General features: G+C 43.5%; 1 protein-coding gene across 1 annotated transcript; it reads left to right on the plus strand.

Annotated features, from left to right (window-relative positions):
• Nucleotides 1-4,946: 4,946 nt before the first annotated feature.
• Nucleotides 4,947-10,575, plus strand: LOC111844445 (uncharacterized). The gene is made up of 6 exons (XM_072703070.1): nucleotides 4,947-4,974; nucleotides 6,917-7,264; nucleotides 7,524-7,787; nucleotides 8,380-8,481; nucleotides 8,611-8,658; nucleotides 9,167-10,575. The coding sequence occupies exons 1-6, from the start codon at nucleotides 4,947-4,949 to the stop codon at nucleotides 9,316-9,318; spliced, it is 942 nt and encodes a 313-aa protein (XP_072559171.1). The 3' UTR covers nucleotides 9,319-10,575.
• The last annotated feature ends 4,032 nt before the right edge of the window (nucleotides 10,576-14,607 follow it).

Raw genomic sequence — 14,607 nt, forward strand, 5'->3', positions numbered from 1 at the left:
CGAACTCTAAGCTCAACACCTACTGTTGGCTCTACCTCAGGGTCTAACCAGAGTCCTGCACCCTCAGGTCCAGCTCCAACAAAAGGGGGGATATGGACAGTTTTGACATGCAGGTTTTGTCATGCCAAGATCACCGGTCAGCTGCCAGTGATGTACTCATTGAAATACGCCGGTACTCAGAGGAAAAATGTATTCCCCGAGATAAGGATCCACTGCTTTGGTGGCAAGAGCACAAACAAACCTTCCCAGCCCTAAGCAGACTTGCAGTGAGGTCCCTGGGAATTGTTGCTTCTTCGGTACCTGCAGAGAGAATCTTTTCAAAGACAGGAGAAGTTGTGAGCAAGACTTAAAGGGAAAAATGTAAATATGAATGTACGAAGACTGACCAAGCTGCTGCATTTCCCAGAAGCACGAAGGCTCGCATCCACAGCTCTCTCATCATCTGTCTGCAACATCACATGTCAAACCTATGGGAGGTATTTTCTGCAAAAAATAAAATGAAAATGAAAATGATAAAAAGAAAATACAATCTCCACTTTGCCATTTAGTTTCCATAGTCTGTGCGCAAAAATCCTGCAAAAATTAAAAAGAAATCAAATTAACACCATTTGCATTTTCATTTTCCACTCAGGCACGAGTAATTTGTGCAAAAATTAAGTATAAAATTAAAAGAACACTTTGTCTTTTCATTATCTCTTTTGCATTTTCATTTTCAATATACTCGCGGTATTTTAGTGTCATAATTAAAATGAAATCGCTAATCGGTAAAAGAAAGAGCAATATCGACTTTGCATTTGCTTTATCTTCACAGCATGCACATTAACTGCTAAAATGAAAATGAAAATGAAATCTTTTCATCATATTTACTTTTCTGAGGCTTATCGGTACATCTATGACAATATTAAAAAGAAAACTCAAAATGGATAAACCGAAATCAAAGTGCCCGTTTGGATTTTCATTTTCAGCACAAACAGCACTGAGGCTGTAAAAATGAAAAGACAAACACAAATGAGTTACAGCGCCATCTACTGCACTTTGACTTTTCGTTTTCCATTTAGCATTTTCGTTTCCTACTTTTCATTTTCGTTTTCAAGTTCACATCATGCAAATATATGCTAATAAGGCGGGTGGGTCGATGGGCGTGTCTACGACTACAAACCAGTAAGGGTTCAGTCCCAAAAAGGCAGCTGGCAGGAGAAAGTGACGTCACAGGCACCCGTCAAGGCAGGTAGCGGCAGCTGCCACTTCTTAGCGGCAGCTGCCACTCCGTTACAGGCACCCGTCAAGGCAGGTAGCGGCAGCTGCCACTAAGGAGCTTGGCAGCTGCCAGTTCTTAGTGGCAGCTGCCAGTTCTTAGTGGCAGCTGCCAGTTCTTAGTGGCAGCTGCCAGTTCTGTCCGTCGCTAGTGGCGCTTAACAGTGGCAGGTCCCGTTCGAATACAGTGCCTGCCGGGGTACAGAGACAGCCACCGCCGCTCGTGGAAGTAAACCCGAGATGCTGTGCACGGCTACGATAAACTGGAATACGGAAATAAATTGAGGACTTGTTTAATCTTTGTATGACTACGAATTATATTATTGTTGCTGACTGTACATCTCTTTAAGATAATATTTGAGAAAGCAATGATTGTACTGTCGCTAGTGGCGCTAAACAGTGACAGGAGCCGTTCGGGAACAGTGCCTGCCGGTAGTGGCAGCTCTAGTGGCAGGTGCCGTTCAGATACAGTAGAGAGGCACCTATCCGCCAATCCTGGAAGTAGCTTAAACCAGAGATTCTGTACATCGGCTAAATGATCAACTGCAATAGTTCGGTAAAGTTGGGACGATATTGGCAGATTCGAACTTCGCGGCTCAATAAATCTTAAACAAAACGTTCTTACAAAACAATATACGGGTCTATTTAACAGTAACATAGGAAGAAAGTTATTGAATTTTATTGCCAATAAAATCCCTTTAACAATAAACTAAGCCACATTTTCCCAACCTAAGTGGTGCAGTCCTACCATAATTAAATTGCAAAAGTATATAGTAATTTTGGTGGCGCTACAATTGATAGGAGCAAAGTTATTGCATTTTATTTAATAATAATGGCTTTTTTCACCAAACTAAGTGATGTAGTATGACCATAATGAGACTGTAGAAGTGTGTAGTGATTTTGGTGGTAGTACAGTTGATAGGAGCAAAGTTATTGAATGTTATTCCTAATATAAATTCTTTAGAAATAGACTTAGGTACATTTCACCAAACTAAGGGGTGTAGTATGACCATGATAACATTCCAAAAGCCTTTAGTGATTTTGGTGGCTCTTCACTCTTTGGAAGCGAAGTTATTGACATTATCCGTTGTCGATTTGCACTTTGTAGACGGTACCTAAGCTCTCCTCAGACAGCGGACTGCTCATAGGGAGCAATGTTATCCGTATTTCTGTAAATACATATTGTTTGGACGAAAATCCAGTTGTAGCTCATTGTCTACCTTACCACTGTTAAATAGACCCGTATATTGTGTTGTAAGAACGTTTTGTTTAAGATTTATTGAGCCGCGAAGTTCGAATCTGCCAATATCGTCCCAACTTTACCGAACTATTGCAGTTGATCATTTAGCCGATGTACAGAATCTCTGGTTTAAGCTACTTCCAGGATTGGCGGATAGGTGCCTCTCTACTGTATCTGAACGGCACCTGCCACTAGAGCTGCCACTACCGGCAGGCACTGTTCCCGAACGGCTCCTGTCACTGTTTAGCGCCACTAGCGACAGTACAATCATTGCTTTCTCAAATATTATCTTAAAGAGATGTACAGTCAGCAACAATAATATAATTCGTAGTCATACAAAGATTAAACAAGTCCTCAATTTATTTCCGTATTCCAGTTTATCGTAGCCGTGCACAGCATCTCGGGTTTACTTCCACGAGCGGCGGTGGCTGTCTCTGTACCCCGGCAGGCACTGTATTCGAACGGGACCTGCCACTGTTAAGCGCCACTAGCGACGGACAGAACTGGCAGCTGCCACTAAGAACTGGCAGCTGCCACTAAGAACTGGCAGCTGCCACTAAGAACTGGCAGCTGCCAAGCTCCTTAGTGGCAGCTGCCGCTACCTGCCTTGACGGGTGCCTGTAACGGAGTGGCAGCTGCCGCTAAGAAGTGGCAGCTGCCGCTACCTGCCTTGACGGGTGCCTGTGACGTCACTTTCTCCTGCCAGCTGCCTTTTTGGGACTGAACCCTTACTGGTTTGTAGTCGTAGACACGCCCATCGACCCACCCGCCTTATTAGCATATATTTGCATGATGTGAACTTGAAAACGAAAATGAAAAGTAGGAAACGAAAATGCTAAATGGAAAACGAAAAGTCAAAGTGCAGTAGATGGCGCTGTAACTCATTTGTGTTTGTCTTTTCATTTTTACAGCCTCAGTGCTGTTTGTGCTGAAAATGAAAATCCAAACGGGCACTTTGATTTCGGTTTATCCATTTTGAGTTTTCTTTTTAATATTGTCATAGATGTACCGATAAGCCTCAGAAAAGTAAATATGATGAAAAGATTTCATTTTCATTTTCATTTTAGCAGTTAATGTGCATGCTGTGAAGATAACGCAAATGCAAAGTCGATATTTCTCTTTCTTTTACCGATTAGCGATTTCATTTTAATTATGACACTAAAATACCGCGAGTATATTGAAAATGAAAATGCAAAAGAGATAATGAAAAGACAAAGTGTTCTTTTAATTTTATACTTAATTTTTGCACAAATTACTCGTGCCTGAGTGGAAAATGAAAATGCAAATGGTGTTATTTTGATTTCTTTTTCATTTTTGCAGGATTTTTGCGCACAGACTATGGAAACTAAATGGCAAAGTGGAGATTGTATTTTCTTTTTATCATTTTCATTTTCATTTTATTTTTTGCAGAAAATACCTCCCATACAAACCCCGCAGTTTGTAGGGAATGTCGATCTCCTCCTTCAGCTCTTCAGCTGATGGCCTCAGCGGCTCTTTGGCGTTGGTGGTTTGGGGGGAAACAGTCACAGCCGCTTTCATGATGACATTTTCAGCCGTGGTTTAGACAGCTTCAGCAGCTTTTCAAAACTGTATAAAAAGGTAAAATGCATCTGGATCATAGAAACACTGCGATGGGTTGGCGCCCCATCCTGGGTTATTCCCCGTCTTGCGCCCATAGGCTCCGGACCCCCGCAACCCTGGATAGAATGAGCAGTTTCAGAAAATGGACGGATGGATGGATGGATGGATGATAGAAACATGAATGTCACGGTGGGTTTGAATAGCATATCACACAACCACGGCAGGACTCCTGCACTGTCTCATCCATAATCTGGTCTGGAACCCCTTCAATGATCTGATAACGTGCTGTCATACATCTGTCCTTCAAGATAAACCCTGCAAAACGGTTGCTGTACTTTGCTAAAACAATCAGGTGTTTCCCCACCATTACTCAGACGCCGCAGTTCGCCTGACAGTGTGGAATAATCCTGGTCAAAATAGCCACTGTAAGTTTTCATAGCAGCTCAGGGTAACCTAATAGCTGCATAGACATAATGGGAAAGTATGTCTTACCTCGAGAGTTGGTAAAAGAAATGGCTGATAATCGCGAATGTAGCGGATGTCACAGGTCCAGACACTAAACAACAGGCCAGAGGCTGCAGAAGATTACAGCTTAACAGAGGATTAACAAAGGGGCTGTGTGGGGTCACTACAGTCCTGTAGGATAACCGAGCATAATGGTGCTGAAGTGTATATAAAACTCACGTCAATACAAACTGTATGACAAGGAGGCATTTGAGATGAAAAACTAAAACCAAGTTACCCCACCTATACTCTCACTGCAGCTGTACACTCTCAGTTTAACAATAGCACATTGCCTCATAGTAAAATAAACACGCTGGCAAAACCTGCCACATCGGCACGAAACATACTGTACCTGAGAAATGCAGCGATGGCCTGCACTACTGTCACCACAGCCGGTACAGACGTCCAGAAGGCACTGGGGTCATTTAGATCTACTTTTAGTGAAGAGTGACGCCAACTAACCATGTCAGCTATAAATGCATGGAACTGCACAGACCTGTGCAAACAGCGGACGTGTTGCCAGCCAAGAGCAAAGGAAAGTGGTTAGGGTTAGTATATAGGGTTAGTTATATATAGGGTTAGTTATGGTTAATGTGCAATTTGGCAACATATGAATGGGTTAATAGCCCTAAGTCTAAATGAGACAGTCGTGTCCAGCACAGTATTCTTTGGTCGGTGGCCTGTTGGGAACAATGCCGACCCCTTAGAATTTTGGGTTATATATGTCTATACATATTTATTCATTATTATATTGTACCCCTATGATCAGGGGTGTGATTAGAGATTTTGGGCTCCCACCCAGACCAAACATATTATGTTCCAAATTTTTTAGAGCCCCTGTTAGGAATCGTTGTAACTGCGCCCCCCCCCCCCCCCCTCCCTTTATGGAGACCCTGCCTATGATGCACAAAGAAGCCAAACATAAATGGGTTAATAGCTCTATAACCAAATGAGACAGACATGTTCAGTGACGTGTGTGTCACGATCACGTCCAAGGAAGCAGGAGCAGGGAGACAGATAATCAGGAACAGGATTTATTACGGGGAAAACAGGGAAGCAAAGGACAGCAACGGACGAACATTAATGACGGATCTGATGATCAGACGTAGACTTAAACACACGAGACTAAAGGACGGAAATGCAAAACAGCTGAGAACAATCAGGAATTCACATGAGGTAATGAGGGGGGCGTGGTACACACGAAGATCGTACGAGCAGGTCATGACAGTGTGCTTTGGTCAGGACTCTGGGAGACAATGCACCCCCTTGGATTTTCAGGGTTAGGGTTAGGGTTAGGGTTAGGGCATTGGCATTTGGTTTCAGGGCTATTAACCCAGTCATGTATTGCCCCATTGCACATTAATCAGAATCAGAATCAGAACTCACTTTATTGGCCAGGTACAGGTGCTTGTACAAGGAATTTGTTTTGTCAGTATTGGTGCTTTACACTCACAGATAACATAGAAGAACAAAAAACATAAATTAAGAAAAAGATAAATATAAATAATAAAGGAATAAAATAGTGCAGCGCAAGCTGAGCAATATACTGACAATAATTATAAGTGTCCCATCCTACCTGTCCTGTCTGCCACACCCCTCCTGTTTCCCTCCCTAGCGGCCTAACAAGCCACACCTGGTGCCCGTTTGGTCTTACCTCTCATTCCTGTCCTCTCGTCAGTCACTGCCAGCTGCCTCCTGTTTGCTCCTTTGTAGATCCTGTATTTAAATGCTCCCCAGTCCTCAGTTCCCCAGTCCAGTCAGTGCTGCTTCTCCCTGCTTCTGTTCCTGATAATAAAGTCCCCTGTGAGGGTATTTTGTTTCACAGCCTCCGTCTGGGTCGTGTTTCCTTTTGTCGGCAAGACAATAAGAACATTAAAGGGTTCAGAGGTCCTGAATAGTGTAATATAAAAGTATGAAAATATATGATGTGCGGTAGATTAAAAAGATGCACAAAGATGCCTGCAGAGAGACTGGGGGGTGTTGATGGATACAATATAATAATAACTATAACAGACAAAGATAACATGAAAACCCAAAGGGTGTGTCGTCAAAAATATAAGGAATCTGCATCGTCCCCTGAGTCCACCTGAATATGGAATAAGAGGGTAACTTTACTGCGACTTTACGCAAAGGGGGGGGGGGGGGATTCGTCCGCTTTCAAAATCACACCGTAATCACCTCACAGTAGCCTTATAACAGAGACTTTAAACAAGTATAGTTCCCCAGCCACTCCGAGGTATTTATTTTACGAGCTAAATCAGCCACCCCCCCCAAAAAAATAAAAAAAAAATAAAAAATATGTAATGATTTATTTGACTAAACCGTTTGCTGTTTCAGTGAGTTTTCATGTTTCTCTCCCAGGTGCCGGTGGGGAATCCCCTGTTTTATACGTCACAGAGGGAGATAATGTCACTCTGCCGTGTAAAAATGTACTTTATCCTGGCTGCTCCTCAACTACGTGGCTCTATGCTGGGAGGTCAAACGGAGCTGCTGTTGAACTGGTCACTCATGGGAAGATCAGAGACCCACAGAAACACAGGAGACTAAGTTTGCTGACTGACTGCTCTCTACACATTAATGATGTCAGCGCTGAAGACGCTGGATTGTATACATGTCAGAAGTTTACGTATGAAAATGGACCGAAATACGGAGATGATACTGATGCTTTCCTGTCTGTTCTTACCGGTGAGTGTTTCCCTTATGAAATATTATTGCGCTTGAAATTTATCATAAACACGACCAGTTGTTTAACATTTTTATATATTTATACATGAAGTTTTTCATGTGGTAATTAAGCTTTTATGTCTGCATGTTCTCTCTTTGGTTATACTGATGGCTGTAGTGCATCTGTACATTTTATCCGCTGTCATTTTAAGACCTAGAAAGAAAGAGGAGATAAAGAAAGTGACATGAGGTGGAATGTTTGCTTTCTATGTTCTTACAGTGAGAAAGTCACGGTCTGGCGGCACTGTGACCCTGCAGTGTCTCCTGAACAGCTATTATGGTCCTGGACGGTGTCCCCCATCTCTCACTCTGCGGTGGGTTAGTGACACAGACCCCCCGGGGCAGAGAGATCCCAGCTCCCAGACAGACACAGACCGCTGTAACTCCACTCTGCCGATTAACCATAGGAGGACAGAGAAGGACCAGACGGAATGGCGATGTCAGCTGCTGGATAAGGGGAAGGTGAAGCTCACATCCAGCCCTGGTAGGAACTCTCCTTCTCATATCTGACAGCTGATCTGTCTCTGTAATGTCAGGCACTAGACAGAGAATTAAAGAGTAAACTGAATATAAACCTACCGCTGTTCATAAATAGTATCAAAATTAAGCCCATTCCCTTTCAGAATAGAATTTGTCTTTTGTAGATTAATTTCTTTAAAAATCAATTATTCAGAGAAGTACCCAAATGTTAAGCATTTTTAATAAAGTAAGTTTATAACAAAAGTTCCAGGCTGTTAGTATTCATTATAAAGGTCTTTTTATGTTTCACAAAAGAACTTCAGAATTGTTTCATGCTTTGAACATCTTCATAAACAGCACTTTATTAAAAACAGGCATTTTTCTAGAAATTCCCCCCTGCTGAAAATGAGAAGGACAAAGCAAACTGTAATTCAGTAGCACAGTGTATTACTGCAGCTGCTTATTCAGGATGTTTAATTTTAAAAAGATCAGGTTCCCTTAACAGGGATGAAAGTGTGTTTCCACACCCAGATTCACTTTTTAATAAAGTGCTGTTACTGAAAAGCTCATCATGGAAAGATCTTAAGTAACTTCCAGCTTCATTACTGTTTATCCAGAACAGGGTCGTGGTAAAACTACAGGAAACAAACACAGACCTACAGAGAAAACATCCACAGCCATTTCTGTGACTGTTCGACTTTCTCCTACAAAACCTCAGTGTGAGACCCTTTTACCAAAATAACATGAGTGTTTAGTCCTTAACAGTGTCTGATTCAAGTTAACATTCTCCAGCTGGTTAGTGGTAGAAACTGAGCAAAAAATTCTATGTGTTTGTACTCAACTGACAGACAGTCCTGAAGGCAACCTTGATCATAAGGGAACTACACTGGAAAAAGGTAGAGTATCTGATATCTGGTTTCTAATTTTTTATTACTTACTGAAGACACTAACACACTGGTTCCCATACTAACCATACAAGTCACACAACTGTAGATGTAACAGCTACTGGAGCAGGTACAGTGATATCATTTCTGGTTTCTATTCTTTACCTTCATAGTTGTTTTGTAAGAGTAATACATAGAGGATGTGACATTTGTCAAAATGTGAGTGAGTTTACCATTAAGGTATTTATCACTGTGTGTTTAAATGTCTGACTAATGCATCAGTATAACGACTGAAGACAAATGCATTCATGTAAATTTGATTAAGACGCTCATATCCTGCAGGATCCCTGAATATATGCAGCCGTTTCTCTGACAGTCAGACTTATGCGCAGTCTGCTTCATTAATCCCTTTCTGACACTATGCAGTGTGACGCTTCACTGTCACCTTCACTGTCAGCATGCGTCTCCCTGACCCTCCACGTGGTGTCACTCCGATAACATGACAGTGCTTTTCTCCTAGTGCTCACTCCCCGGCTCTTCTTCTTCTTCCTGGCCCTGATCGTCCCTCTGGTCACTGGAGCTGCTGTTTACACCAAGAGGAAGAGGAGCATCGCTCAGCGCAGTGACTGCACCAGCAGCGTTTCTTTCCATAGGCGACAGACTGATGAATGAAAATTATCTGCAGTGTGGCAGATATACAACGTGTTTAGAGACACTGTTACATGTGTAAGATCTGTTATGCATGTGGTGCCTGTTTGAAAATGCACTGGCCCAGAGTTACTTACTGTACTTCTAATATTATTCTGGCTTTGATGCTAATCAGATATTTATCTATCGATAAATCTGTATTTTATTGAATTATACCACATTCCTGCCTATAGTTTTACGCAAACATTAGTCTCCAAGGTTTCAGCTGATGTCGTGTTCAAAACTGCTCTTTTACACTCGTGTGTTTAACTTTATGTATCTGTGATTTCATACTGGACTTGCTGTGAATCTCCTTTCAAATATTGATGGGAAAACTTTCAATTTTTATGCTCAGAATAAGGGTTATTTGTTGCAACCACTGATTTTTATTATATAATGTAGCATATATTTTTAATTGTGACCTGCAGTTATATCATGTGTGTATATAATGAGAGCAGTGAGCCCTGCTCTCTCAGTAGCTCCAGAGAGGAACAGGGCGGCCCTACAGCCTGCCAGTGACCTGCAGTTACATCATGTGTGTATATAATGAGAGCAGTGAGCCCTGCTCTCTCAGTAGCTCCAGAGAGGAACAGGGCGGCCCTACAGCCTGCCAGTGACCTGCAGTTACATCATGTGTGTATATAATGAGAGCAGTGAGCCCTGCTCTCTCAGCAGCTCCAGAGAGGAACAGGGTGGCCCTACAGCCTGCCAGTGACCTGCAGTTATATCATATGTGTATATAATGAGAGCAGTGAGCCCTGCTCTCTCAGCAGCTCCAGAGAGGAACAGGGTGGCCCTACAGCCTGCCAGTGACCTGCAGTTATATCATGTGTGTGTATAATGAGAGCAGTGAGCCCTGCTCTCTCAGCAGCTACAGAGAGGAACAGGGCGGCCCTACAGCCTGCCAGTGACCTGCCGTTATATCATGTGTGTGTATAATGAGAGCAGTGAGCCCTGCTCTCTCAGCAGCTACAGAGAGGAACAGGGCGGCCCTACAGCCTGCCAGTGACCTGCAGTTATATCATGTGTGTGTATAATGAGAGCAGTGAGCCCTGCTCTCTCAGCAGCTGTAGAGAGGAACAGGGCGGCCCTACAGCCTGCCAGGGACCTGCGGTTATATCATGTGTGTATATAATGAGAGCGGTGAGCCTTGTTCTCTCAGCAGCTCCAGAGAGGAACAGGGCGGCCCTACAGCCTGCCAGTGACCTGCAGTTATATCATGTGTGTATATAATGAGAGCAGTGAGCCCTGCTCTCTGCTCAGTCCTGCAGCTCTCCTGCATGTTGGTATGTACATTATGCAGAATGTCCCCCTTGGATCAATAAAGTTAAACTTGCTGAATTTCTTTGATTCATTGTATAAAATTTGAGTTTTAGCTGTTTTTCTCTCTGTCAGACCATTTGTACCTTTTTCCTGTGATCTCATTTTCTCTTGATTCCACCAATATATTCCAGCTGTTACCTTCCCTTGGGGTAGATGGGTATATGCATGTCTGTAATCAGTATGTGGTGTAAAGGGGCAGCGTGTGGCTCAGTGGGCTAAGCCGTGTGCCGTGTGCAAGGTCGCTAGTTCAAGCCCAGCCTCAGCACGTCTGTGGGTCCTTGAGCAAGACCCTCAACCCCCAGCTCCCTGGGTGCCCCTACAGGTGGCTGCCCTTTGCAGACAGCTTGCTCTACAAATAAGAGCAAGTTGAGGGAGGTGTAAAAAGAATTTCCCCACAGGGATTAATAAAAGTGTAAATTATTATTGCTGTATTATTATTATTACTGTCAGGATCTGTCAGTCATGCTCACCTTTGGCCAGCAGAGGGTGCTGCTGGTCATCCCTTGTCCACCCTTTTGGGTCTAATTAATCACAATCTTTGTTAGTCTGTATATATCACTACCTGCTCCCCAGTCCGGTCGTTGTCATCGGTGTCGTTCCCAGTGCCATTCCCTGCCTGAGTTCTCTGTGTCAGTTTAATCCAAACCTTCCCTCTTGTTGGCATAATAAAGCCCTTTAGTCCGGGGGTGGCCAATCTTACCCAGAAAGAGCCGCTGTGTGTGCAGGTCTCACTGTAACTCTGTAATTACATCACTAATTAGAGGACTGATTGGCTGAAGAGTCCTCACACCTGGGTTTGAACAGCTGACCTGAAGGTTACCCCAAAAACCTGCACACACACCGGCCCTTTGTGGATAAGATTGGCCTGTGCTGCTTTAGTTCCTGCTCCACAGCTGCACTGGGGTCCTTCATCTCCCCGAACGTCACAGATACATCCACCCATCCAACTTATAACAGCTCATCCTGGTCAGGGTCTTATGTGCAGCTAATGTACAGCTAGAGCTGTTTGCTGTTTATAAATAGATATTAGGCCCATTAATGAACTTCAGTCAGTAAATCTGCCGGCTTCAGAACTTGCCTTTTTAAGCAGGTATAACACCCTTATTGACAAACCACCATAATATTAAAGCATAAGTAAAAGCATGATTAGACAAATAGCCAAAAAATAAAACAATTTTTCATTACCAATCACTCAATGGACATCAATCCTGGGGGATATTCCAATAAGCACAGGGAAAATCATTATTATTATTAATTGTTTTAATTAATAATAATAATACATTTTATTTATAGATTACCTTACACAAATTAAACAACTTAATACCATTTTAATACAACAATGAATAAGAAACTCCATACACAAGATAAATTATACAAGAGTGAACATAAAATAATTCATGGAAAAGAGAAAGCTAATTTAAACATGAGTTTTAAGGTGTGATTTAAACTGAATTCAGTTGCTGGATATTGAGGGGGAGAGAGTTCCATAGTCTGGGTGCTGAGCGTTGAAGGTCCTGTCACCCATGGTGCTGAGTCTAACAGAAGGAATGATAAGTCATTCCGGTGGGGAGGAGCGGAGAGAGTATGAGAGTGTAAAAGGTCAGCCAGGTAACTAGGAGCAAGGGTATGAAGGGCTTTGAAAGTAAGCAAGAGTATCTAATACTCAGTCCTGTACTGGGCAGGAAGCCAGTGAATCTGAATGAGTATCAGGGTGATATGCTCACTAGGTTTACACCATGTGATAATACGAGAGGCAGAGCGTTGGATGACCTGGAGCCTGTGAAGTTGAGACAGTTGAGTTCCGTAGTGAGTAGGTTCAATTTATAATAGATAAAGTGGTAGAAATATGAAACAAAAAATAAGATGAGCACTCTTGGATCTGAGTGAAGTGAACATCTTCACTTTTCTGGGGCCCTCCACAGAGATAAGGCGATCTTAGCTTCTACAGCCAAGGGCATGTTACACATTGTCCATGAAACTCTGTCTTTGCATTATGAAATCATCATCAGTTAAGGATTTGTTACATTTCAGGATGTCCATCTTCTAACCATGTATCCTGGTCATGGTAGCAGTGTCAGACCTTACAAAATACTCAGAGATGCCAATTAGCGTAACTGTGTGACTTCAGCCTGCTGTATTTTGGACCTTTGCAGAACCAGGGAGCTCATGCAAACTCCAGACACGCAGCAGGCGTGGAATTCATACCCACCATGCTGGAGATGTGAGGTCACCGTTCCAGCCTGATGGCTGATAATTTACCAACTGGGTGTCATTCCAAGCAAAGACTGTCCTGGATTTAAAGGCCTCTTGATGTTTGCTGCTCCTCTGCTGGTGCTGAACTGCATGGTAAGTTCAAAGGTCAGGAGTCTGTAGTCAGACATGCACAGGGTTTATGGGAACCTTTAACCAGTAACCATTAATAATGAATTCAGTTATGAAACTAGTTAACAGTCAGTTAACCACCTCAGAAACTCCAGGTTCTCCATGAAGGAAACTTTCCAGGTTAAATGTGTGAAATTCTGATTCTCCTTCAGACCCGCTGAGGTCCGCTAGAGAGTACAGCAGCAGGACTGATACAGAACACTGACACTGATCTGTCCTTCACACATGGTTCTGGATGTTGCAGGCCGGGCTGCAGTACGCTCACAGCTGCAGGGTCTGATGGCAGTTTTGTGTTTTCGCTCAGCTGAAGAGCCTGGACCAGTACATCTGCAGCCTGATGTATATGAGCTGGCGGAGGGCTCTGACTGAGCGACTTCATGGCTCCTACTTCCAGGGCAGGGTGTCAAGGATCCGGGTGGCTCGAGCACGGGAGCGAGGCATCGGGCACAAAAAGGGCGGACGACCCACTTGCGGCTCAGAGACAAACAGGGTTTATTAAATAAAACAGAAAAAAACTACAAAACCAAAAAGAACCACGAGGGGTGAAAAACTAAAAAGGGATTAATTCACAAAAACCGGATACACATCTACCATCTACCATCAACTATGAAACACAAACCAACAACACAATCATAGACAATGAACCACTCAGGAACTAAACAGAAGCAGGAACTAAAATACTAAAGGGGTAACGAGACTAACACAGGACAGGTGAGACTAATTAACAAAGACCAGGGAAACAGGGCACAGGTGTAACAAATAACTCAAAGGAACTAAAAACAGGGAAACTAAGAACTAACCAAGGAAACATAAAGCAACACTAGGGAATTAAACAGGTAAAGACACAAGCAGGGGCACAAGGAACAAAACCAAAACCAACTACAAAATCAGACACAAGAACTAAAGAAACTCAAATGAAGCATTAGGGAGCAAAATACAAAAACAGGAGGTGGGATTCAAACATAGGACAGAAGGGTACTCAGGACAGAAGGGTACACAACCACATGCTCAACACATTGAGCCACATGACCAGACAAGTAACAGGGAAAACTCAAAGACAAACATGAAGGACGGGATGACCAGCAATGCCTGCTGGTCAAACGGGAAAGGGACACGGAAGGACCACATCAGGGGCTGACCCTGACACAGGGTCTACTACACGCTGAACGTGCTGCGTGAGGATCTGGACAACCCGTACGCCCCGGCTGCTGTGCTCAGTGACTGGCTCGCGCCCGTGTATCAAACGCGGGGCTGTATTCACACGGCCCTGTGTACAGTGATGCTTTGGCTTCAGCTGCTGTGTAATGATTTAGCATTTAATGTAGTTCAGTGCCATGAAAAATCTGTTGCTACGGCAGTTGCGGCCCTTTCTGCGTCGCCCGGCCCGGGTCTCTGGGCTCCTCCTAGCTTCCTGCCCGAAGGCCTCTTTGAAGTGTGAATAAGTGTGCGCCATCTGAAGCCATGCGTGATAAAGAGCGAGGGCCACACTGCCGCTGCCTGCACAGCCGGAGAGTGATGCTGATGTCTGTGTGCCAGAGAGCAGCGTATCAGCCAGGACGCGGAGAGGCT

This window comes from Paramormyrops kingsleyae, chromosome 19 (assembly GCF_048594095.1).
Source record: "Paramormyrops kingsleyae isolate MSU_618 chromosome 19, PKINGS_0.4, whole genome shotgun sequence".
Taxonomy (NCBI): Eukaryota; Metazoa; Chordata; class Actinopteri; order Osteoglossiformes; family Mormyridae; genus Paramormyrops; species Paramormyrops kingsleyae.